Source organism: Culex pipiens, unplaced genomic scaffold (genome assembly GCF_016801865.2).
Source record: "Culex pipiens pallens isolate TS unplaced genomic scaffold, TS_CPP_V2 Cpp_Un0001, whole genome shotgun sequence".
Lineage (NCBI taxonomy): Eukaryota > Metazoa > Arthropoda > Insecta > Diptera > Culicidae > Culex > Culex pipiens.
Genome location: NW_026292818.1, coordinates 341,359 through 369,096, shown reverse-complemented (window position 1 = coordinate 369,096; position 27,738 = coordinate 341,359). Strand labels below are relative to the sequence as shown.

The window sequence follows — 27,738 nt, the reverse complement described above, 5'->3', positions numbered from 1 at the left end:
AAAGAATTTTCTTTCACTTTTTCCACATTCGATCTGTTGTCCTTCCATCGTTTTGCCCATTCGTCTCTGGACCATTTGTTGCATATTTCAAAAATATTATTAAAACGAACATTTTTTTTGTTGGAAACAATGGAAAAGCGCACAGAAATATTAAAGAAACAAGAATAAATTATTTTGAATTTATAAGGAATTCATTGAATTATTTTCTTATTTAGTTATTTTTTAATATCACATTTTTAAATAAAAAGCTATTATTTGAAAAATAATTTGAAAAATATTACTCATACAATAATTAGTTATTTTGATTCAAATAAGAAATTTATCGATACGCAAAATTCACAAGTAGGGGAAATTCTTGTATGTTTGACAGGTTAAGCACTTGTTCCTAAGTCCATCAAATTAGCTGTTTTTTTTTATTATTTAAACAATTTATTTCGTTCAAATTTTGATAGAAACTTGCTTGCTCACTTCCTATTGAACTATTTATCACTCGATTTCAGTTAAAAACGCTTATGAGCTTTAATTGAACGTCTATGTGCTGATATGCCAACATGAAAGGCACGCTGGAGTTAAATTCCCGTGTATGTTTTGCCTTTCTTACAAAAGAAAGGTTTAAGGTTTGCTTTTGGAAGAACGCTTTTTTCAGAAATCTAAAAAAATTCGTGCACGGCGAGGATTCGTCCCAGGAAAAAATCCTATTACTAAATTGAAGGTTTAGATGCGCTCTTTCGATTGAATTTTGGCCCGAAACCCGGAACTCAAAGTCTGATTTTTGAGAGCTCTTTTTCTGAAATACATGGCCGATGTCTGTATCCGCTCTTAAAAATTTGTGTCTTCCATCACTGGAAAACCGCTCGTAAAACCCACAATTTTTAAAAGCCAGATCTGTAGCCGTGGGGTCGGAGACGAACATTTTATTTTTCGATTCACAATTTTCGACCAGTAAATGTGGTCAAAGCCATTTTTAGAGGTATTTTTTGGACTATTTTACAGATAACACTATCAAATTTAAAGAATTCAGTTTCAAACAAAAAACCATTCGAAAACATGCGCCATAAACTGTTTGGGCCCAAAATTTGAAGCTTTTCCAAAATGTATTTCCAGAGATATAGCGATTTTAGTGTTTTTCGTCTTATTTTTACCCTATTTTTTCCTATTAAATTTTTGGATTTATACAAAATCATATACTGAACATCAAATTCAAAGTCCCAGCCCATTCTCGATCGAAAGCATTTGGTATGAGTTGTATTCGAGTAAATTTTGGTATTGATCAGACGGTTGGTTCAAAAGTTATAGCTGTATGATTTTTCTTTATATACAGAGTAAATTTCTCAAAAAAGGTAAGGGGTCATTCAAAATCATTCTCCCCAAGGATTTTTTTGTGATTTCACTTAAATTTATCTTTCTAACTGAGTGTTCACGACTCGATCAAACTTCTCAGCAAATTTCACATCGATTGGATTCCGCACTTTTATTTGAGAGCGTTTGACTTTTTGCCTTTCTTACAAAAGAAAGGTTTAAGGTTTGCTTTTGGAAGAACGCTTTTTTCAGAAATCTAAAAAAATTCGTGCACGGCGAGGATTCGTCCCAGGAAAAAATCCTATTACTAAATTGAAGGTTTAGATGCGCTCTTTCGATTGAATTTTGGCCCGAAACCCGGAACTCAAAGTCTGATTTTTGAGAGCTCTTTTTCTGAAATACATGGCCGATGTCTGTATCCGCTCTTAAAAATTTGTGTCTTCCATCACTGGAAAACCGCTCGTAAAACCCACAATTTTTAAAAGCCAGATCTGTAGCCGTGGGGTCGGAGACGAACATTTTATTTTTCGATTCACAATTTTCGACCAGTAAATGTGGTCAAAGCCATTTTTAGAGGTATTTTTTGGACTATTTTACAGATAACACTATCAAATTTAAAGAATTCAGTTTCAAACAAAAAACCATTCGAAAACATGCGCCATAAACTGTTTGGGCCCAAAATTTGAAGCTTTTCCAAAATGTATTTCCAGAGATATAGCGATTTTAGTGTTTTTCGTCTTATTTTTACCCTATTTTTTCCTATTAAATTTTTGGATTTATACAAAATCATATACTGAACATCAAATTCAAAGTCCCAGCCCATTCTCGATCGAAAGCATTTGGTATGAGTTGTATTCGAGTAAATTTTGGTATTGATCAGACGGTTGGTTCAAAAGTTATAGCTGTATGATTTTTCTTTATATACAGAGTAAATTTCTCAAAAAAGGTAAGGGGTCATTCAAAATCATTCTCCCCAAGGATTTTTTTGTGATTTCACTTAAATTTATCTTTCTAACTGAGTGTTCACGACTCGATCAAACTTCTCAGCAAATTTCACATCGATTGGATTCCGCACTTTTGTTTGAGAGCGTTTGACTTTTTGCCTTTCTTACAAAAGAAAGGTTTAAGGTTTGCTTTTGGAAGAACGCTTTTTTCAGAAATCTAAAAAAATTCGTGCACGGCGAGGATTCGTCCCAGGAAAAAATCCTATTACTAAATTGAAGGTTTAGATGCGCTCTTTCGATTGAATTTTGGCCCGAAACCCGGAACTCAAAGTCTGATTTTTGAGAGCTCTTTTTCTGAAATACATGGCCGATGTCTGTATCCGCTCTTAAAAATTTGTGTCTTCCATCACTGGAAAACCGCTCGTAAAACCCACAATTTTTAAAAGCCAGATCTGTAGCCGTGGGGTCGGAGACGAACATTTTATTTTTCGATTCACAATTTTCGACCAGTAAATGTGGTCAAAGCCATTTTTAGAGGTATTTTTTGGACTATTTTACAGATAACACTATCAAATTTAAAGAATTCAGTTTCAAACAAAAAACCATTCGAAAACATGCGCCATAAACTGTTTGGGCCCAAAATTTGAAGCTTTTCCAAAATGTATTTCCAGAGATATAGCGATTTTAGTGTTTTTCGTCTTATTTTTACCCTATTTTTTCCTATTAAATTTTTGGATTTATACAAAATCATATACTGAACATCAAATTCAAAGTCCCAGCCCATTCTCGATCGAAAGCATTTGGTATGAGTTGTATTCGAGTAAATTTTGGTATTGATCAGACGGTTGGTTCAAAAGTTATAGCTGTATGATTTTTCTTTATATACAGAGTAAATTTCTCAAAAAAGGTAAGGGGTCATTCAAAATCATTCTCCCCAAGGATTTTTTTGTGATTTCACTTAAATTTATCTTTCTAACTGAGTGTTCACGACTCGATCAAACTTCTCAGCAAATTTCACATCGATTGGATTCCGCACTTTTGTTTGAGAGCGTTTGACTTTTTGCCTTTCTTACAAAAGAAAGGTTTAAGGTTTGCTTTTGGAAGAACGCTTTTTTCAGAAATCTAAAAAAATTCGTGCACGGCGAGGATTCGTCCCAGGAAAAAATCCTATTACTAAATTGAAGGTTTAGATGCGCTCTTTCGATTGAATTTTGGCCCGAAACCCGGAACTCAAAGTCTGATTTTTGAGAGCTCTTTTTCTGAAATACATGGCCGATGTCTGTATCCGCTCTTAAAAATTTGTGTCTTCCATCACTGGAAAACCGCTCGTAAAACCCACAATTTTTAAAAGCCAGATCTGTAGCCGTGGGGTCGGAGACGAACATTTTATTTTTCGATTCACAATTTTCGACCAGTAAATGTGGTCAAAGCCATTTTTAGAGGTATTTTTTGGACTATTTTACAGATAACACTATCAAATTTAAAGAATTCAGTTTCAAACAAAAAACCATTCGAAAACATGCGCCATAAACTGTTTGGGCCCAAAATTTGAAGCTTTTCCAAAATGTATTTCCAGAGATATAGCGATTTTAGTGTTTTTCGTCTTATTTTTACCCTATTTTTTCCTATTAAATTTTTGGATTTATACAAAATCATATACTGAACATCAAATTCAAAGTCCCAGCCCATTCTCGATCGAAAGCATTTGGTATGAGTTGTATTCGAGTAAATTTTGGTATTGATCAGACGGTTGGTTCAAAAGTTATAGCTGTATGATTTTTCTTTATATACAGAGTAAATTTCTCAAAAAAGGTAAGGGGTCATTCAAAATCATTCTCCCCAAGGATTTTTTTGTGATTTCACTTAAATTTATCTTTCTAACTGAGTGTTCACGACTCGATCAAACTTCTCAGCAAATTTCACATCGATTGGATTCCGCACTTTTGTTTGAGAGCGTTTGACTTTTTGCCTTTCTTACAAAAGAAAGGTTTAAGGTTTGCTTTTGGAAGAACGCTTTTTTCAGAAATCTAAAAAAATTCGTGCACGGCGAGGATTCGTCCCAGGAAAAAATCCTATTACTAAATTGAAGGTTTAGATGCGCTCTTTCGATTGAATTTTGGCCCGAAACCCGGAACTCAAAGTCTGATTTTTGAGAGCTCTTTTTCTGAAATACATGGCCGATGTCTGTATCCGCTCTTAAAAATTTGTGTCTTCCATCACTGGAAAACCGCTCGTAAAACCCACAATTTTTAAAAGCCAGATCTGTAGCCGTGGGGTCGGAGACGAACATTTTATTTTTCGATTCACAATTTTCGACCAGTAAATGTGGTCAAAGCCATTTTTAGAGGTATTTTTTGGACTATTTTACAGATAACACTATCAAATTTAAAGAATTCAGTTTCAAACAAAAAACCATTCGAAAACATGCGCCATAAACTGTTTGGGCCCAAAATTTGAAGCTTTTCCAAAATGTATTTCCAGAGATATAGCGATTTTAGTGTTTTTCGTCTTATTTTTACCCTATTTTTTCCTATTAAATTTTTGGATTTATACAAAATCATATACTGAACATCAAATTCAAAGTCCCAGCCCATTCTCGATCGAAAGCATTTGGTATGAGTTGTATTCGAGTAAATTTTGGTATTGATCAGACGGTTGGTTCAAAAGTTATAGCTGTATGATTTTTCTTTATATACAGAGTAAATTTCTCAAAAAAGGTAAGGGGTCATTCAAAATCATTCTCCCCAAGGATTTTTTTGTGATTTCACTTAAATTTATCTTTCTAACTGAGTGTTCACGACTCGATCAAACTTCTCAGCAAATTTCACATCGATTGGATTCCGCACTTTTATTTGAGAGCGTTTGACTTTTTGCCTTTCTTACAAAAGAAAGGTTTAAGGTTTGCTTTTGGAAGAACGCTTTTTTCAGAAATCTAAAAAAATTCGTGCACGGCGAGGATTCGTCCCAGGAAAAAATCCTATTACTAAATTGAAGGTTTAGATGCGCTCTTTCGATTGAATTTTGGCCCGAAACCCGGAACTCAAAGTCTGATTTTTGAGAGCTCTTTTTCTGAAATACATGGCCGATGTCTGTATCCGCTCTTAAAAATTTGTGTCTTCCATCACTGGAAAACCGCTCGTAAAACCCACAATTTTTAAAAGCCAGATCTGTAGCCGTGGGGTCGGAGACGAACATTTTATTTTTCGATTCACAATTTTCGACCAGTAAATGTGGTCAAAGCCATTTTTAGAGGTATTTTTTGGACTATTTTACAGATAACACTATCAAATTTAAAGAATTCAGTTTCAAACAAAAAACCATTCGAAAACATGCGCCATAAACTGTTTGGGCCCAAAATTTGAAGCTTTTCCAAAATGTATTTCCAGAGATATAGCGATTTTAGTGTTTTTCGTCTTATTTTTACCCTATTTTTTCCTATTAAATTTTTGGATTTATACAAAATCATATACTGAACATCAAATTCAAAGTCCCAGCCCATTCTCGATCGAAAGCATTTGGTATGAGTTGTATTCGAGTAAATTTTGGTATTGATCAGACGGTTGGTTCAAAAGTTATAGCTGTATGATTTTTCTTTATATACAGAGTAAATTTCTCAAAAAAGGTAAGGGGTCATTCAAAATCATTCTCCCCAAGGATTTTTTTGTGATTTCACTTAAATTTATCTTTCTAACTGAGTGTTCACGACTCGATCAAACTTCTCAGCAAATTTCACATCGATTGGATTCCGCACTTTTATTTGAGAGCGTTTGACTTTTTGCCTTTCTTACAAAAGAAAGGTTTAAGGTTTGCTTTTGGAAGAACGCTTTTTTCAGAAATCTAAAAAAATTCGTGCACGGCGAGGATTCGTCCCAGGAAAAAATCCTATTACTAAATTGAAGGTTTAGATGCGCTCTTTCGATTGAATTTTGGCCCGAAACCCGGAACTCAAAGTCTGATTTTTGAGAGCTCTTTTTCTGAAATACATGGCCGATGTCTGTATCCGCTCTTAAAAATTTGTGTCTTCCATCACTGGAAAACCGCTCGTAAAACCCACAATTTTTAAAAGCCAGATCTGTAGCCGTGGGGTCGGAGACGAACATTTTATTTTTCGATTCACAATTTTCGACCAGTAAATGTGGTCAAAGCCATTTTTAGAGGTATTTTTTGGACTATTTTACAGATAACACTATCAAATTTAAAGAATTCAGTTTCAAACAAAAAACCATTCGAAAACATGCGCCATAAACTGTTTGGGCCCAAAATTTGAAGCTTTTCCAAAATGTATTTCCAGAGATATAGCGATTTTAGTGTTTTTCGTCTTATTTTTACCCTATTTTTTCCTATTAAATTTTTGGATTTATACAAAATCATATACTGAACATCAAATTCAAAGTCCCAGCCCATTCTCGATCGAAAGCATTTGGTATGAGTTGTATTCGAGTAAATTTTGGTATTGATCAGACGGTTGGTTCAAAAGTTATAGCTGTATGATTTTTCTTTATATACAGAGTAAATTTCTCAAAAAAGGTAAGGGGTCATTCAAAATCATTCTCCCCAAGGATTTTTTTGTGATTTCACTTAAATTTATCTTTCTAACTGAGTGTTCACGACTCGATCAAACTTCTCAGCAAATTTCACATCGATTGGATTCCGCACTTTTATTTGAGAGCGTTTGACTTTTTGCCTTTCTTACAAAAGAAAGGTTTAAGGTTTGCTTTTGGAAGAACGCTTTTTTCAGAAATCTAAAAAAATTCGTGCACGGCGAGGATTCGTCCCAGGAAAAAATCCTATTACTAAATTGAAGGTTTAGATGCGCTCTTTCGATTGAATTTTGGCCCGAAACCCGGAACTCAAAGTCTGATTTTTGAGAGCTCTTTTTCTGAAATACATGGCCGATGTCTGTATCCGCTCTTAAAAATTTGTGTCTTCCATCACTGGAAAACCGCTCGTAAAACCCACAATTTTTAAAAGCCAGATCTGTAGCCGTGGGGTCGGAGACGAACATTTTATTTTTCGATTCACAATTTTCGACCAGTAAATGTGGTCAAAGCCATTTTTAGAGGTATTTTTTGGACTATTTTACAGATAACACTATCAAATTTAAAGAATTCAGTTTCAAACAAAAAACCATTCGAAAACATGCGCCATAAACTGTTTGGGCCCAAAATTTGAAGCTTTTCCAAAATGTATTTCCAGAGATATAGCGATTTTAGTGTTTTTCGTCTTATTTTTACCCTATTTTTTCCTATTAAATTTTTGGATTTATACAAAATCATATACTGAACATCAAATTCAAAGTCCCAGCCCATTCTCGATCGAAAGCATTTGGTATGAGTTGTATTCGAGTAAATTTTGGTATTGATCAGACGGTTGGTTCAAAAGTTATAGCTGTATGATTTTTCTTTATATACAGAGTAAATTTCTCAAAAAAGGTAAGGGGTCATTCAAAATCATTCTCCCCAAGGATTTTTTTGTGATTTCACTTAAATTTATCTTTCTAACTGAGTGTTCACGACTCGATCAAACTTCTCAGCAAATTTCACATCGATTGGATTCCGCACTTTTATTTGAGAGCGTTTGACTTTTTGCCTTTCTTACAAAAGAAAGGTTTAAGGTTTGCTTTTGGAAGAACGCTTTTTTCAGAAATCTAAAAAAATTCGTGCACGGCGAGGATTCGTCCCAGGAAAAAATCCTATTACTAAATTGAAGGTTTAGATGCGCTCTTTCGATTGAATTTTGGCCCGAAACCCGGAACTCAAAGTCTGATTTTTGAGAGCTCTTTTTCTGAAATACATGGCCGATGTCTGTATCCGCTCTTAAAAATTTGTGTCTTCCATCACTGGAAAACCGCTCGTAAAACCCACAATTTTTAAAAGCCAGATCTGTAGCCGTGGGGTCGGAGACGAACATTTTATTTTTCGATTCACAATTTTCGACCAGTAAATGTGGTCAAAGCCATTTTTAGAGGTATTTTTTGGACTATTTTACAGATAACACTATCAAATTTAAAGAATTCAGTTTCAAACAAAAAACCATTCGAAAACATGCGCCATAAACTGTTTGGGCCCAAAATTTGAAGCTTTTCCAAAATGTATTTCCAGAGATATAGCGATTTTAGTGTTTTTCGTCTTATTTTTACCCTATTTTTTCCTATTAAATTTTTGGATTTATACAAAATCATATACTGAACATCAAATTCAAAGTCCCAGCCCATTCTCGATCGAAAGCATTTGGTATGAGTTGTATTCGAGTAAATTTTGGTATTGATCAGACGGTTGGTTCAAAAGTTATAGCTGTATGATTTTTCTTTATATACAGAGTAAATTTCTCAAAAAAGGTAAGGGGTCATTCAAAATCATTCTCCCCAAGGATTTTTTTGTGATTTCACTTAAATTTATCTTTCTAACTGAGTGTTCACGACTCGATCAAACTTCTCAGCAAATTTCACATCGATTGGATTCCGCACTTTTGTTTGAGAGCGTTTGACTTTTTGCCTTTCTTACAAAAGAAAGGTTTAAGGTTTGCTTTTGGAAGAACGCTTTTTTCAGAAATCTAAAAAAATTCGTGCACGGCGAGGATTCGTCCCAGGAAAAAATCCTATTACTAAATTGAAGGTTTAGATGCGCTCTTTCGATTGAATTTTGGCCCGAAACCCGGAACTCAAAGTCTGATTTTTGAGAGCTCTTTTTCTGAAATACATGGCCGATGTCTGTATCCGCTCTTAAAAATTTGTGTCTTCCATCACTGGAAAACCGCTCGTAAAACCCACAATTTTTAAAAGCCAGATCTGTAGCCGTGGGGTCGGAGACGAACATTTTATTTTTCGATTCACAATTTTCGACCAGTAAATGTGGTCAAAGCCATTTTTAGAGGTATTTTTTGGACTATTTTACAGATAACACTATCAAATTTAAAGAATTCAGTTTCAAACAAAAAACCATTCGAAAACATGCGCCATAAACTGTTTGGGCCCAAAATTTGAAGCTTTTCCAAAATGTATTTCCAGAGATATAGCGATTTTAGTGTTTTTCGTCTTATTTTTACCCTATTTTTTCCTATTAAATTTTTGGATTTATACAAAATCATATACTGAACATCAAATTCAAAGTCCCAGCCCATTCTCGATCGAAAGCATTTGGTATGAGTTGTATTCGAGTAAATTTTGGTATTGATCAGACGGTTGGTTCAAAAGTTATAGCTGTATGATTTTTCTTTATATACAGAGTAAATTTCTCAAAAAAGGTAAGGGGTCATTCAAAATCATTCTCCCCAAGGATTTTTTTGTGATTTCACTTAAATTTATCTTTCTAACTGAGTGTTCACGACTCGATCAAACTTCTCAGCAAATTTCACATCGATTGGATTCCGCACTTTTGTTTGAGAGCGTTTGACTTTTTGCCTTTCTTACAAAAGAAAGGTTTAAGGTTTGCTTTTGGAAGAACGCTTTTTTCAGAAATCTAAAAAAATTCGTGCACGGCGAGGATTCGTCCCAGGAAAAAATCCTATTACTAAATTGAAGGTTTAGATGCGCTCTTTCGATTGAATTTTGGCCCGAAACCCGGAACTCAAAGTCTGATTTTTGAGAGCTCTTTTTCTGAAATACATGGCCGATGTCTGTATCCGCTCTTAAAAATTTGTGTCTTCCATCACTGGAAAACCGCTCGTAAAACCCACAATTTTTAAAAGCCAGATCTGTAGCCGTGGGGTCGGAGACGAACATTTTATTTTTCGATTCACAATTTTCGACCAGTAAATGTGGTCAAAGCCATTTTTAGAGGTATTTTTTGGACTATTTTACAGATAACACTATCAAATTTAAAGAATTCAGTTTCAAACAAAAAACCATTCGAAAACATGCGCCATAAACTGTTTGGGCCCAAAATTTGAAGCTTTTCCAAAATGTATTTCCAGAGATATAGCGATTTTAGTGTTTTTCGTCTTATTTTTACCCTATTTTTTCCTATTAAATTTTTGGATTTATACAAAATCATATACTGAACATCAAATTCAAAGTCCCAGCCCATTCTCGATCGAAAGCATTTGGTATGAGTTGTATTCGAGTAAATTTTGGTATTGATCAGACGGTTGGTTCAAAAGTTATAGCTGTATGATTTTTCTTTATATACAGAGTAAATTTCTCAAAAAAGGTAAGGGGTCATTCAAAATCATTCTCCCCAAGGATTTTTTTGTGATTTCACTTAAATTTATCTTTCTAACTGAGTGTTCACGACTCGATCAAACTTCTCAGCAAATTTCACATCGATTGGATTCCGCACTTTTGTTTGAGAGCGTTTGACTTTTTGCCTTTCTTACAAAAGAAAGGTTTAAGGTTTGCTTTTGGAAGAACGCTTTTTTCAGAAATCTAAAAAAATTCGTGCACGGCGAGGATTCGTCCCAGGAAAAAATCCTATTACTAAATTGAAGGTTTAGATGCGCTCTTTCGATTGAATTTTGGCCCGAAACCCGGAACTCAAAGTCTGATTTTTGAGAGCTCTTTTTCTGAAATACATGGCCGATGTCTGTATCCGCTCTTAAAAATTTGTGTCTTCCATCACTGGAAAACCGCTCGTAAAACCCACAATTTTTAAAAGCCAGATCTGTAGCCGTGGGGTCGGAGACGAACATTTTATTTTTCGATTCACAATTTTCGACCAGTAAATGTGGTCAAAGCCATTTTTAGAGGTATTTTTTGGACTATTTTACAGATAACACTATCAAATTTAAAGAATTCAGTTTCAAACAAAAAACCATTCGAAAACATGCGCCATAAACTGTTTGGGCCCAAAATTTGAAGCTTTTCCAAAATGTATTTCCAGAGATATAGCGATTTTAGTGTTTTTCGTCTTATTTTTACCCTATTTTTTCCTATTAAATTTTTGGATTTATACAAAATCATATACTGAACATCAAATTCAAAGTCCCAGCCCATTCTCGATCGAAAGCATTTGGTATGAGTTGTATTCGAGTAAATTTTGGTATTGATCAGACGGTTGGTTCAAAAGTTATAGCTGTATGATTTTTCTTTATATACAGAGTAAATTTCTCAAAAAAGGTAAGGGGTCATTCAAAATCATTCTCCCCAAGGATTTTTTTGTGATTTCACTTAAATTTATCTTTCTAACTGAGTGTTCACGACTCGATCAAACTTCTCAGCAAATTTCACATCGATTGGATTCCGCACTTTTATTTGAGAGCGTTTGACTTTTTGCCTTTCTTACAAAAGAAAGGTTTAAGGTTTGCTTTTGGAAGAACGCTTTTTTCAGAAATCTAAAAAAATTCGTGCACGGCGAGGATTCGTCCCAGGAAAAAATCCTATTACTAAATTGAAGGTTTAGATGCGCTCTTTCGATTGAATTTTGGCCCGAAACCCGGAACTCAAAGTCTGATTTTTGAGAGCTCTTTTTCTGAAATACATGGCCGATGTCTGTATCCGCTCTTAAAAATTTGTGTCTTCCATCACTGGAAAACCGCTCGTAAAACCCACAATTTTTAAAAGCCAGATCTGTAGCCGTGGGGTCGGAGACGAACATTTTATTTTTCGATTCACAATTTTCGACCAGTAAATGTGGTCAAAGCCATTTTTAGAGGTATTTTTTGGACTATTTTACAGATAACACTATCAAATTTAAAGAATTCAGTTTCAAACAAAAAACCATTCGAAAACATGCGCCATAAACTGTTTGGGCCCAAAATTTGAAGCTTTTCCAAAATGTATTTCCAGAGATATAGCGATTTTAGTGTTTTTCGTCTTATTTTTACCCTATTTTTTCCTATTAAATTTTTGGATTTATACAAAATCATATACTGAACATCAAATTCAAAGTCCCAGCCCATTCTCGATCGAAAGCATTTGGTATGAGTTGTATTCGAGTAAATTTTGGTATTGATCAGACGGTTGGTTCAAAAGTTATAGCTGTATGATTTTTCTTTATATACAGAGTAAATTTCTCAAAAAAGGTAAGGGGTCATTCAAAATCATTCTCCCCAAGGATTTTTTTGTGATTTCACTTAAATTTATCTTTCTAACTGAGTGTTCACGACTCGATCAAACTTCTCAGCAAATTTCACATCGATTGGATTCCGCACTTTTGTTTGAGAGCGTTTGACTTTTTGCCTTTCTTACAAAAGAAAGGTTTAAGGTTTGCTTTTGGAAGAACGCTTTTTTCAGAAATCTAAAAAAATTCGTGCACGGCGAGGATTCGTCCCAGGAAAAAATCCTATTACTAAATTGAAGGTTTAGATGCGCTCTTTCGATTGAATTTTGGCCCGAAACCCGGAACTCAAAGTCTGATTTTTGAGAGCTCTTTTTCTGAAATACATGGCCGATGTCTGTATCCGCTCTTAAAAATTTGTGTCTTCCATCACTGGAAAACCGCTCGTAAAACCCACAATTTTTAAAAGCCAGATCTGTAGCCGTGGGGTCGGAGACGAACATTTTATTTTTCGATTCACAATTTTCGACCAGTAAATGTGGTCAAAGCCATTTTTAGAGGTATTTTTTGGACTATTTTACAGATAACACTATCAAATTTAAAGAATTCAGTTTCAAACAAAAAACCATTCGAAAACATGCGCCATAAACTGTTTGGGCCCAAAATTTGAAGCTTTTCCAAAATGTATTTCCAGAGATATAGCGATTTTAGTGTTTTTCGTCTTATTTTTACCCTATTTTTTCCTATTAAATTTTTGGATTTATACAAAATCATATACTGAACATCAAATTCAAAGTCCCAGCCCATTCTCGATCGAAAGCATTTGGTATGAGTTGTATTCGAGTAAATTTTGGTATTGATCAGACGGTTGGTTCAAAAGTTATAGCTGTATGATTTTTCTTTATATACAGAGTAAATTTCTCAAAAAAGGTAAGGGGTCATTCAAAATCATTCTCCCCAAGGATTTTTTTGTGATTTCACTTAAATTTATCTTTCTAACTGAGTGTTCACGACTCGATCAAACTTCTCAGCAAATTTCACATCGATTGGATTCCGCACTTTTGTTTGAGAGCGTTTGACTTTTTGCCTTTCTTACAAAAGAAAGGTTTAAGGTTTGCTTTTGGAAGAACGCTTTTTTCAGAAATCTAAAAAAATTCGTGCACGGCGAGGATTCGTCCCAGGAAAAAATCCTATTACTAAATTGAAGGTTTAGATGCGCTCTTTCGATTGAATTTTGGCCCGAAACCCGGAACTCAAAGTCTGATTTTTGAGAGCTCTTTTTCTGAAATACATGGCCGATGTCTGTATCCGCTCTTAAAAATTTGTGTCTTCCATCACTGGAAAACCGCTCGTAAAACCCACAATTTTTAAAAGCCAGATCTGTAGCCGTGGGGTCGGAGACGAACATTTTATTTTTCGATTCACAATTTTCGACCAGTAAATGTGGTCAAAGCCATTTTTAGAGGTATTTTTTGGACTATTTTACAGATAACACTATCAAATTTAAAGAATTCAGTTTCAAACAAAAAACCATTCGAAAACATGCGCCATAAACTGTTTGGGCCCAAAATTTGAAGCTTTTCCAAAATGTATTTCCAGAGATATAGCGATTTTAGTGTTTTTCGTCTTATTTTTACCCTATTTTTTCCTATTAAATTTTTGGATTTATACAAAATCATATACTGAACATCAAATTCAAAGTCCCAGCCCATTCTCGATCGAAAGCATTTGGTATGAGTTGTATTCGAGTAAATTTTGGTATTGATCAGACGGTTGGTTCAAAAGTTATAGCTGTATGATTTTTCTTTATATACAGAGTAAATTTCTCAAAAAAGGTAAGGGGTCATTCAAAATCATTCTCCCCAAGGATTTTTTTGTGATTTCACTTAAATTTATCTTTCTAACTGAGTGTTCACGACTCGATCAAACTTCTCAGCAAATTTCACATCGATTGGATTCCGCACTTTTGTTTGAGAGCGTTTGACTTTTTGCCTTTCTTACAAAAGAAAGGTTTAAGGTTTGCTTTTGGAAGAACGCTTTTTTCAGAAATCTAAAAAAATTCGTGCACGGCGAGGATTCGTCCCAGGAAAAAATCCTATTACTAAATTGAAGGTTTAGATGCGCTCTTTCGATTGAATTTTGGCCCGAAACCCGGAACTCAAAGTCTGATTTTTGAGAGCTCTTTTTCTGAAATACATGGCCGATGTCTGTATCCGCTCTTAAAAATTTGTGTCTTCCATCACTGGAAAACCGCTCGTAAAACCCACAATTTTTAAAAGCCAGATCTGTAGCCGTGGGGTCGGAGACGAACATTTTATTTTTCGATTCACAATTTTCGACCAGTAAATGTGGTCAAAGCCATTTTTAGAGGTATTTTTTGGACTATTTTACAGATAACACTATCAAATTTAAAGAATTCAGTTTCAAACAAAAAACCATTCGAAAACATGCGCCATAAACTGTTTGGGCCCAAAATTTGAAGCTTTTCCAAAATGTATTTCCAGAGATATAGCGATTTTAGTGTTTTTCGTCTTATTTTTACCCTATTTTTTCCTATTAAATTTTTGGATTTATACAAAATCATATACTGAACATCAAATTCAAAGTCCCAGCCCATTCTCGATCGAAAGCATTTGGTATGAGTTGTATTCGAGTAAATTTTGGTATTGATCAGACGGTTGGTTCAAAAGTTATAGCTGTATGATTTTTCTTTATATACAGAGTAAATTTCTCAAAAAAGGTAAGGGGTCATTCAAAATCATTCTCCCCAAGGATTTTTTTGTGATTTCACTTAAATTTATCTTTCTAACTGAGTGTTCACGACTCGATCAAACTTCTCAGCAAATTTCACATCGATTGGATTCCGCACTTTTGTTTGAGAGCGTTTGACTTTTTGCCTTTCTTACAAAAGAAAGGTTTAAGGTTTGCTTTTGGAAGAACGCTTTTTTCAGAAATCTAAAAAAATTCGTGCACGGCGAGGATTCGTCCCAGGAAAAAATCCTATTACTAAATTGAAGGTTTAGATGCGCTCTTTCGATTGAATTTTGGCCCGAAACCCGGAACTCAAAGTCTGATTTTTGAGAGCTCTTTTTCTGAAATACATGGCCGATGTCTGTATCCGCTCTTAAAAATTTGTGTCTTCCATCACTGGAAAACCGCTCGTAAAACCCACAATTTTTAAAAGCCAGATCTGTAGCCGTGGGGTCGGAGACGAACATTTTATTTTTCGATTCACAATTTTCGACCAGTAAATGTGGTCAAAGCCATTTTTAGAGGTATTTTTTGGACTATTTTACAGATAACACTATCAAATTTAAAGAATTCAGTTTCAAACAAAAAACCATTCGAAAACATGCGCCATAAACTGTTTGGGCCCAAAATTTGAAGCTTTTCCAAAATGTATTTCCAGAGATATAGCGATTTTAGTGTTTTTCGTCTTATTTTTACCCTATTTTTTCCTATTAAATTTTTGGATTTATACAAAATCATATACTGAACATCAAATTCAAAGTCCCAGCCCATTCTCGATCGAAAGCATTTGGTATGAGTTGTATTCGAGTAAATTTTGGTATTGATCAGACGGTTGGTTCAAAAGTTATAGCTGTATGATTTTTCTTTATATACAGAGTAAATTTCTCAAAAAAGGTAAGGGGTCATTCAAAATCATTCTCCCCAAGGATTTTTTTGTGATTTCACTTAAATTTATCTTTCTAACTGAGTGTTCACGACTCGATCAAACTTCTCAGCAAATTTCACATCGATTGGATTCCGCACTTTTGTTTGAGAGCGTTTGACTTTTTGCCTTTCTTACAAAAGAAAGGTTTAAGGTTTGCTTTTGGAAGAACGCTTTTTTCAGAAATCTAAAAAAATTCGTGCACGGCGAGGATTCGTCCCAGGAAAAAATCCTATTACTAAATTGAAGGTTTAGATGCGCTCTTTCGATTGAATTTTGGCCCGAAACCCGGAACTCAAAGTCTGATTTTTGAGAGCTCTTTTTCTGAAATACATGGCCGATGTCTGTATCCGCTCTTAAAAATTTGTGTCTTCCATCACTGGAAAACCGCTCGTAAAACCCACAATTTTTAAAAGCCAGATCTGTAGCCGTGGGGTCGGAGACGAACATTTTATTTTTCGATTCACAATTTTCGACCAGTAAATGTGGTCAAAGCCATTTTTAGAGGTATTTTTTGGACTATTTTACAGATAACACTATCAAATTTAAAGAATTCAGTTTCAAACAAAAAACCATTCGAAAACATGCGCCATAAACTGTTTGGGCCCAAAATTTGAAGCTTTTCCAAAATGTATTTCCAGAGATATAGCGATTTTAGTGTTTTTCGTCTTATTTTTACCCTATTTTTTCCTATTAAATTTTTGGATTTATACAAAATCATATACTGAACATCAAATTCAAAGTCCCAGCCCATTCTCGATCGAAAGCATTTGGTATGAGTTGTATTCGAGTAAATTTTGGTATTGATCAGACGGTTGGTTCAAAAGTTATAGCTGTATGATTTTTCTTTATATACAGAGTAAATTTCTCAAAAAAGGTAAGGGGTCATTCAAAATCATTCTCCCCAAGGATTTTTTTGTGATTTCACTTAAATTTATCTTTCTAACTGAGTGTTCACGACTCGATCAAACTTCTCAGCAAATTTCACATCGATTGGATTCCGCACTTTTATTTGAGAGCGTTTGACTTTTTGCCTTTCTTACAAAAGAAAGGTTTAAGGTTTGCTTTTGGAAGAACGCTTTTTTCAGAAATCTAAAAAAATTCGTGCACGGCGAGGATTCGTCCCAGGAAAAAATCCTATTACTAAATTGAAGGTTTAGATGCGCTCTTTCGATTGAATTTTGGCCCGAAACCCGGAACTCAAAGTCTGATTTTTGAGAGCTCTTTTTCTGAAATACATGGCCGATGTCTGTATCCGCTCTTAAAAATTTGTGTCTTCCATCACTGGAAAACCGCTCGTAAAACCCACAATTTTTAAAAGCCAGATCTGTAGCCGTGGGGTCGGAGACGAACATTTTATTTTTCGATTCACAATTTTCGACCAGTAAATGTGGTCAAAGCCATTTTTAGAGGTATTTTTTGGACTATTTTACAGATAACACTATCAAATTTAAAGAATTCAGTTTCAAACAAAAAACCATTCGAAAACATGCGCCATAAACTGTTTGGGCCCAAAATTTGAAGCTTTTCCAAAATGTATTTCCAGAGATATAGCGATTTTAGTGTTTTTCGTCTTATTTTTACCCTATTTTTTCCTATTAAATTTTTGGATTTATACAAAATCATATACTGAACATCAAATTCAAAGTCCCAGCCCATTCTCGATCGAAAGCATTTGGTATGAGTTGTATTCGAGTAAATTTTGGTATTGATCAGACGGTTGGTTCAAAAGTTATAGCTGTATGATTTTTCTTTATATACAGAGTAAATTTCTCAAAAAAGGTAAGGGGTCATTCAAAATCATTCTCCCCAAGGATTTTTTTGTGATTTCACTTAAATTTATCTTTCTAACTGAGTGTTCACGACTCGATCAAACTTCTCAGCAAATTTCACATCGATTGGATTCCGCACTTTTATTTGAGAGCGTTTGACTTTTTGCCTTTCTTACAAAAGAAAGGTTTAAGGTTTGCTTTTGGAAGAACGCTTTTTTCAGAAATCTAAAAAAATTCGTGCACGGCGAGGATTCGTCCCAGGAAAAAATCCTATTACTAAATTGAAGGTTTAGATGCGCTCTTTCGATTGAATTTTGGCCCGAAACCCGGAACTCAAAGTCTGATTTTTGAGAGCTCTTTTTCTGAAATACATGGCCGATGTCTGTATCCGCTCTTAAAAATTTGTGTCTTCCATCACTGGAAAACCGCTCGTAAAACCCACAATTTTTAAAAGCCAGATCTGTAGCCGTGGGGTCGGAGACGAACATTTTATTTTTCGATTCACAATTTTCGACCAGTAAATGTGGTCAAAGCCATTTTTAGAGGTATTTTTTGGACTATTTTACAGATAACACTATCAAATTTAAAGAATTCAGTTTCAAACAAAAAACCATTCGAAAACATGCGCCATAAACTGTTTGGGCCCAAAATTTGAAGCTTTTCCAAAATGTATTTCCAGAGATATAGCGATTTTAGTGTTTTTCGTCTTATTTTTACCCTATTTTTTCCTATTAAATTTTTGGATTTATACAAAATCATATACTGAACATCAAATTCAAAGTCCCAGCCCATTCTCGATCGAAAGCATTTGGTATGAGTTGTATTCGAGTAAATTTTGGTATTGATCAGACGGTTGGTTCAAAAGTTATAGCTGTATGATTTTTCTTTATATACAGAGTAAATTTCTCAAAAAAGGTAAGGGGTCATTCAAAATCATTCTCCCCAAGGATTTTTTTGTGATTTCACTTAAATTTATCTTTCTAACTGAGTGTTCACGACTCGATCAAACTTCTCAGCAAATTTCACATCGATTGGATTCCGCACTTTTATTTGAGAGCGTTTGACTTTTTGCCTTTCTTACAAAAGAAAGGTTTAAGGTTTGCTTTTGGAAGAACGCTTTTTTCAGAAATCTAAAAAAATTCGTGCACGGCGAGGATTCGTCCCAGGAAAAAATCCTATTACTAAATTGAAGGTTTAGATGCGCTCTTTCGATTGAATTTTGGCCCGAAACCCGGAACTCAAAGTCTGATTTTTGAGAGCTCTTTTTCTGAAATACATGGCCGATGTCTGTATCCGCTCTTAAAAATTTGTGTCTTCCATCACTGGAAAACCGCTCGTAAAACCCACAATTTTTAAAAGCCAGATCTGTAGCCGTGGGGTCGGAGACGAACATTTTATTTTTCGATTCACAATTTTCGACCAGTAAATGTGGTCAAAGCCATTTTTAGAGGTATTTTTTGGACTATTTTACAGATAACACTATCAAATTTAAAGAATTCAGTTTCAAACAAAAAACCATTCGAAAACATGCGCCATAAACTGTTTGGGCCCAAAATTTGAAGCTTTTCCAAAATGTATTTCCAGAGATATAGCGATTTTAGTGTTTTTCGTCTTATTTTTACCCTATTTTTTCCTATTAAATTTTTGGATTTATACAAAATCATATACTGAACATCAAATTCAAAGTCCCAGCCCATTCTCGATCGAAAGCATTTGGTATGAGTTGTATTCGAGTAAATTTTGGTATTGATCAGACGGTTGGTTCAAAAGTTATAGCTGTATGATTTTTCTTTATATACAGAGTAAATTTCTCAAAAAAGGTAAGGGGTCATTCAAAATCATTCTCCCCAAGGATTTTTTTGTGATTTCACTTAAATTTATCTTTCTAACTGAGTGTTCACGACTCGATCAAACTTCTCAGCAAATTTCACATCGATTGGATTCCGCACTTTTATTTGAGAGCGTTTGACTTTTTGCCTTTCTTACAAAAGAAAGGTTTAAGGTTTGCTTTTGGAAGAACGCTTTTTTCAGAAATCTAAAAAAATTCGTGCACGGCGAGGATTCGTCCCAGGAAAAAATCCTATTACTAAATTGAAGGTTTAGATGCGCTCTTTCGATTGAATTTTGGCCCGAAACCCGGAACTCAAAGTCTGATTTTTGAGAGCTCTTTTTCTGAAATACATGGCCGATGTCTGTATCCGCTCTTAAAAATTTGTGTCTTCCATCACTGGAAAACCGCTCGTAAAACCCACAATTTTTAAAAGCCAGATCTGTAGCCGTGGGGTCGGAGACGAACATTTTATTTTTCGATTCACAATTTTCGACCAGTAAATGTGGTCAAAGCCATTTTTAGAGGTATTTTTTGGACTATTTTACAGATAACACTATCAAATTTAAAGAATTCAGTTTCAAACAAAAAACCATTCGAAAACATGCGCCATAAACTGTTTGGGCCCAAAATTTGAAGCTTTTCCAAAATGTATTTCCAGAGATATAGCGATTTTAGTGTTTTTCGTCTTATTTTTACCCTATTTTTTCCTATTAAATTTTTGGATTTATACAAAATCATATACTGAACATCAAATTCAAAGTCCCAGCCCATTCTCGATCGAAAGCATTTGGTATGAGTTGTATTCGAGTAAATTTTGGTATTGATCAGACGGTTGGTTCAAAAGTTATAGCTGTATGATTTTTCTTTATATACAGAGTAAATTTCTCAAAAAAGGTAAGGGGTCATTCAAAATCATTCTCCCCAAGGATTTTTTTGTGATTTCACTTAAATTTATCTTTCTAACTGAGTGTTCACGACTCGATCAAACTTCTCAGCAAATTTCACATCGATTGGATTCCGCACTTTTGTTTGAGAGCGTTTGACTTTTTGCCTTTCTTACAAAAGAAAGGTTTAAGGTTTGCTTTTGGAAGAACGCTTTTTTCAGAAATCTAAAAAAATTCGTGCACGGCGAGGATTCGTCCCAGGAAAAAATCCTATTACTAAATTGAAGGTTTAGATGCGCTCTTTCGATTGAATTTTGGCCCGAAACCCGGAACTCAAAGTCTGATTTTTGAGAGCTCTTTTTCTGAAATACATGGCCGATGTCTGTATCCGCTCTTAAAAATTTGTGTCTTCCATCACTGGAAAACCGCTCGTAAAACCCACAATTTTTAAAAGCCAGATCTGTAGCCGTGGGGTCGGAGACGAACATTTTATTTTTCGATTCACAATTTTCGACCAGTAAATGTGGTCAAAGCCATTTTTAGAGGTATTTTTTGGACTATTTTACAGATAACACTATCAAATTTAAAGAATTCAGTTTCAAACAAAAAACCATTCGAAAACATGCGCCATAAACTGTTTGGGCCCAAAATTTGAAGCTTTTCCAAAATGTATTTCCAGAGATATAGCGATTTTAGTGTTTTTCGTCTTATTTTTACCCTATTTTTTCCTATTAAATTTTTGGATTTATACAAAATCATATACTGAACATCAAATTCAAAGTCCCAGCCCATTCTCGATCGAAAGCATTTGGTATGAGTTGTATTCGAGTAAATTTTGGTATTGATCAGACGGTTGGTTCAAAAGTTATAGCTGTATGATTTTTCTTTATATACAGAGTAAATTTCTCAAAAAAGGTAAGGGGTCATTCAAAATCATTCTCCCCAAGGATTTTTTTGTGATTTCACTTAAATTTATCTTTCTAACTGAGTGTTCACGACTCGATCAAACTTCTCAGCAAATTTCACATCGATTGGATTCCGCACTTTTGTTTGAGAGCGTTTGACTTTTTGCCTTTCTTACAAAAGAAAGGTTTAAGGTTTGCTTTTGGAAGAACGCTTTTTTCAGAAATCTAAAAAAATTCGTGCACGGCGAGGATTCGTCCCAGGAAAAAATCCTATTACTAAATTGAAGGTTTAGATGCGCTCTTTCGATTGAATTTTGGCCCGAAACCCGGAACTCAAAGTCTGATTTTTGAGAGCTCTTTTTCTGAAATACATGGCCGATGTCTGTATCCGCTCTTAAAAATTTGTGTCTTCCATCACTGGAAAACCGCTCGTAAAACCCACAATTTTTAAAAGCCAGATCTGTAGCCGTGGGGTCGGAGACGAACATTTTATTTTTCGATTCACAATTTTCGACCAGTAAATGTGGTCAAAGCCATTTTTAGAGGTATTTTTTGGACTATTTTACAGATAACACTATCAAATTTAAAGAATTCAGTTTCAAACAAAAAACCATTCGAAAACATGCGCCATAAACTGTTTGGGCCCAAAATTTGAAGCTTTTCCAAAATGTATTTCCAGAGATATAGCGATTTTAGTGTTTTTCGTCTTATTTTTACCCTATTTTTTCCTATTAAATTTTTGGATTTATACAAAATCATATACTGAACATCAAATTCAAAGTCCCAGCCCATTCTCGATCGAAAGCATTTGGTATGAGTTGTATTCGAGTAAATTTTGGTATTGATCAGACGGTTGGTTCAAAAGTTATAGCTGTATGATTTTTCTTTATATACAGAGTAAATTTCTCAAAAAAGGTAAGGGGTCATTCAAAATCATTCTCCCCAAGGATTTTTTTGTGATTTCACTTAAATTTATCTTTCTAACTGAGTGTTCACGACTCGATCAAACTTCTCAGCAAATTTCACATCGATTGGATTCCGCACTTTTGTTTGAGAGCGTTTGACTTTTTGCCTTTCTTACAAAAGAAAGGTTTAAGGTTTGCTTTTGGAAGAACGCTTTTTTCAGAAATCTAAAAAAATTCGTGCACGGCGAGGATTCGTCCCAGGAAAAAATCCTATTACTAAATTGAAGGTTTAGATGCGCTCTTTCGATTGAATTTTGGCCCGAAACCCGGAACTCAAAGTCTGATTTTTGAGAGCTCTTTTTCTGAAATACATGGCCGATGTCTGTATCCGCTCTTAAAAATTTGTGTCTTCCATCACTGGAAAACCGCTCGTAAAACCCACAATTTTTAAAAGCCAGATCTGTAGCCGTGGGGTCGGAGACGAACATTTTATTTTTCGATTCACAATTTTCGACCAGTAAATGTGGTCAAAGCCATTTTTAGAGGTATTTTTTGGACTATTTTACAGATAACACTATCAAATTTAAAGAATTCAGTTTCAAACAAAAAACCATTCGAAAACATGCGCCATAAACTGTTTGGGCCCAAAATTTGAAGCTTTTCCAAAATGTATTTCCAGAGATATAGCGATTTTAGTGTTTTTCGTCTTATTTTTACCCTATTTTTTCCTATTAAATTTTTGGATTTATACAAAATCATATACTGAACATCAAATTCAAAGTCCCAGCCCATTCTCGATCGAAAGCATTTGGTATGAGTTGTATTCGAGTAAATTTTGGTATTGATCAGACGGTTGGTTCAAAAGTTATAGCTGTATGATTTTTCTTTATATACAGAGTAAATTTCTCAAAAAAGGTAAGGGGTCATTCAAAATCATTCTCCCCAAGGATTTTTTTGTGATTTCACTTAAATTTATCTTTCTAACTGAGTGTTCACGACTCGATCAAACTTCTCAGCAAATTTCACATCGATTGGATTCCGCACTTTTGTTTGAGAGCGTTTGACTTTTTGCCTTTCTTACAAAAGAAAGGTTTAAGGTTTGCTTTTGGAAGAACGCTTTTTTCAGAAATCTAAAAAAATTCGTGCACGGCGAGGATTCGTCCCAGGAAAAAATCCTATTACTAAATTGAAGGTTTAGATGCGCTCTTTCGATTGAATTTTGGCCCGAAACCCGGAACTCAAAGTCTGATTTTTGAGAGCTCTTTTTCTGAAATACATGGCCGATGTCTGTATCCGCTCTTAAAAATTTGTGTCTTCCATCACTGGAAAACCGCTCGTAAAACCCACAATTTTTAAAAGCCAGATCTGTAGCCGTGGGGTCGGAGACGAACATTTTATTTTTCGATTCACAATTTTCGACCAGTAAATGTGGTCAAAGCCATTTTTAGAGGTATTTTTTGGACTATTTTACAGATAACACTATCAAATTTAAAGAATTCAGTTTCAAACAAAAAACCATTCGAAAACATGCGCCATAAACTGTTTGGGCCCAAAATTTGAAGCTTTTCCAAAATGTATTTCCAGAGATATAGCGATTTTAGTGTTTTTCGTCTTATTTTTACCCTATTTTTTCCTATTAAATTTTTGGATTTATACAAAATCATATACTGAACATCAAATTCAAAGTCCCAGCCCATTCTCGATCGAAAGCATTTGGTATGAGTTGTATTCGAGTAAATTTTGGTATTGATCAGACGGTTGGTTCAAAAGTTATAGCTGTATGATTTTTCTTTATATACAGAGTAAATTTCTCAAAAAAGGTAAGGGGTCATTCAAAATCATTCTCCCCAAGGATTTTTTTGTGATTTCACTTAAATTTATCTTTCTAACTGAGTGTTCACGACTCGATCAAACTTCTCAGCAAATTTCACATCGATTGGATTCCGCACTTTTGTTTGAGAGCGTTTGACTTTTTGCCTTTCTTACAAAAGAAAGGTTTAAGGTTTGCTTTTGGAAGAACGCTTTTTTCAGAAATCTAAAAAAATTCGTGCACGGCGAGGATTCGTCCCAGGAAAAAATCCTATTACTAAATTGAAGGTTTAGATGCGCTCTTTCGATTGAATTTTGGCCCGAAACCCGGAACTCAAAGTCTGATTTTTGAGAGCTCTTTTTCTGAAATACATGGCCGATGTCTGTATCCGCTCTTAAAAATTTGTGTCTTCCATCACTGGAAAACCGCTCGTAAAACCCACAATTTTTAAAAGCCAGATCTGTAGCCGTGGGGTCGGAGACGAACATTTTATTTTTCGATTCACAATTTTCGACCAGTAAATGTGGTCAAAGCCATTTTTAGAGGTATTTTTTGGACTATTTTACAGATAACACTATCAAATTTAAAGAATTCAGTTTCAAACAAAAAACCATTCGAAAACATGCGCCATAAACTGTTTGGGCCCAAAATTTGAAGCTTTTCCAAAATGTATTTCCAGAGATATAGCGATTTTAGTGTTTTTCGTCTTATTTTTACCCTATTTTTTCCTATTAAATTTTTGGATTTATACAAAATCATATACTGAACATCAAATTCAAAGTCCCAGCCCATTCTCGATCGAAAGCATTTGGTATGAGTTGTATTCGAGTAAATTTTGGTATTGATCAGACGGTTGGTTCAAAAGTTATAGCTGTATGATTTTTCTTTATATACAGAGTAAATTTCTCAAAAAAGGTAAGGGGTCATTCAAAATCATTCTCCCCAAGGATTTTTTTGTGATTTCACTTAAATTTATCTTTCTAACTGAGTGTTCACGACTCGATCAAACTTCTCAGCAAATTTCACATCGATTGGATTCCGCACTTTTGTTTGAGAGCGTTTGACTTTTTGCCTTTCTTACAAAAGAAAGGTTTAAGGTTTGCTTTTGGAAGAACGCTTTTTTCAGAAATCTAAAAAAATTCGTGCACGGCGAGGATTCGTCCCAGGAAAAAATCCTATTACTAAATTGAAGGTTTAGATGCGCTCTTTCGATTGAATTTTGGCCCGAAACCCGGAACTCAAAGTCTGATTTTTGAGAGCTCTTTTTCTGAAATACATGGCCGATGTCTGTATCCGCTCTTAAAAATTTGTGTCTTCCATCACTGGAAAACCGCTCGTAAAACCCACAATTTTTAAAAGCCAGATCTGTAGCCGTGGGGTCGGAGACGAACATTTTATTTTTCGATTCACAATTTTCGACCAGTAAATGTGGTCAAAGCCATTTTTAGAGGTATTTTTTGGACTATTTTACAGATAACACTATCAAATTTAAAGAATTCAGTTTCAAACAAAAAACCATTCGAAAACATGCGCCATAAACTGTTTGGGCCCAAAATTTGAAGCTTTTCCAAAATGTATTTCCAGAGATATAGCGATTTTAGTGTTTTTCGTCTTATTTTTACCCTATTTTTTCCTATTAAATTTTTGGATTTATACAAAATCATATACTGAACATCAAATTCAAAGTCCCGGCTCGTTCTCACTCGAAAGCTCGACAAGTCGTCAAGTCGAAGCTTCAACGCCAGCGCTTTTACGCTTGCGCGTTTTACGCTGTGCGTGAAAGTATTCTTTCTGGCTAATCATAATTGATCGACAAAGTGCAATAGCGATACATATTTTTTATGTTAATCATAGACTAACATTATAGACTGAGTACCCTTTATTTTTTTCTAATAATGTCAATCCAATATGTTTTTTAATTAAATTTAAATGTCTTGCGACAAATAATGTACTTCTGAAATTAAAAAAAATGGCATTTGAGGTTTAGCCTTAAAAGATTCGAAGCTTTATGGTATCATCATGTTTTTGAAAAAATAATTGCACCAATATATTTCTCGGAGTTTCATCATTTTGTAAGAAAGGCTCTATTTCACCTCTGGTGATATTAAATCGGGTTTTTTTTAAAGGAAGAATAAATTCACAGCAATATTAAAGGGACAAAAATGACATGTTTGAGACAACTTTTCTCAAAAACATTTTAAGAAAAAAAAACAACATTTGAAAGTGTCTGAATTAGGATGGGATGATTCGACTTATAATAGTGGACAAAAATATGGCGTTTTAGGAAATACTTGTTTCTACTTCACTTGCAACAAAAAAGAAGTTTAAAAAACTTGTTTGTTTTGTGTAAATTGGTTTTGGAAGCTATGGCAACTATGAAAATTAAATGCACCAAATCATTTTTTTCGATAAATAAGTCTTAAAAATGTATCAACTGGTTCGGAGAATGTGTCTACTACAGTTTCTCCTTTTTGATAGTTTGATTATGTTTTCTTTAATTATTGAATACAAAAAAGGATTTTCTTCTAATCTTATCTAATCACTCCTGACACTGTTTTTGTTGTCTTTTTCGTTTAAAGATACGAGTTATAGAGATTGGTAAAATTTGCTCATACTATAAACCAATGCAAATTTCAGCACAATAGCGTTAAATAGCCAATGTAATTTTTTTAAACAAAGAAAGGATACACTCTTTGTTTACTAACTTTCATCAGCATTTACAATGTTTTGCTTAAATTTATTTTCAATCTCGTGTGTCTCATTTTCACACGCCTCCAACATAAATCTTTCACAAAATTGTGAAATTCCCAATTCATTCTTACTCAAGTCCATCTCACCCCTCATCTCCCAACGCGCGCACACACTAAACACAATTTCGCACAATTCCAGCCCACATAAAATCACACTGGCTGTCACAGCACTGCACAACGCTATCCCAACTCAACACTTACATCTCGATGCTTCTCCGTTGCCACCTTCGGCGTGAAGAAGAGCTGATTTATGTAACCAAGTATCATCAGCAGGTAGAAGCCCAGATAGGTGAAGCAGGCCGTATGGAGGGGCACCTGCTCGTACGAGGACTTTTGCGCCTCCTGTCTGTGGTCGTACTTTTGAACCTGCGGTGACGACACCGGCGACGATGACATCCGGTGGTTGCTGAAGCCATTCTGGAAAACCGCAAAAAAACAGTGTTGTTTTGATTAAAGGTCGTGTTTTAATTATTAGAGGGGGAACCCATATCAAAGTTCTTATCCAAAAAATGTCGGTGTGTGTGTGTTTTCGGGGTAATCACCGCGGTGGCTCATATTTTTACGACACTGAAAACGCGCTATCAAATGGCTCACGGCTTGTCCAGTGACTCATTAGGCAAAGTGGTCTGATTCGTCGCTTCAACTTACCGAGATTTTTGTGCCATTAGCCTTCTTCTCGCCGCCCAGAACGACCCTGGACCGGACTCCGTTGGCATGGTGGTGGTGGCCATTCGTCGTCACCGTCTTCGTCGTCCCGTTCTGCAAGGCGTGGCCGTTTTCCTTTAACTTTGACATCCCACCGCCAGTCGCCAAGTTTTCCAAGTTTGCTTTTCACGTTCCGAAATTTCACTTTGACCGGACGGGCGGGGGAAAAAAAATTGACAAACTTTCTCTCCAAAAATTGCACCTCGCGCGCCGTCGTCGTCGACGATCTTCAAAATCGATATATGCTAATGCAGAGTCCGCGAAAAGTCAAAATTCGACGACCGAACACGGGAACCGAAGGGATGAAGGGAGGAGAGTGTGTGTGTTA

General features: G+C 35.0%; 1 protein-coding gene across 1 annotated transcript in view; it reads right to left on the bottom strand.

The window, feature by feature from the left end:
- The window catches only part of LOC120418198 (serine palmitoyltransferase 2-like), a 35,388-nt gene extending 7,650 nt beyond the window's left edge, over positions 1-27,738 (bottom strand). Inside the window, exons 1-2 of the mRNA XM_039580509.2 lie at positions 27,354-27,738; positions 26,907-27,122 (exon numbers count right to left, since the gene is read on the bottom strand). Coding sequence (XP_039436443.1) covers positions 26,907-27,122; positions 27,354-27,500 — 363 coding nt within the window. The 5' untranslated portion in view covers positions 27,501-27,738. The remainder of the gene's footprint in view (positions 1-26,906; positions 27,123-27,353) is intronic.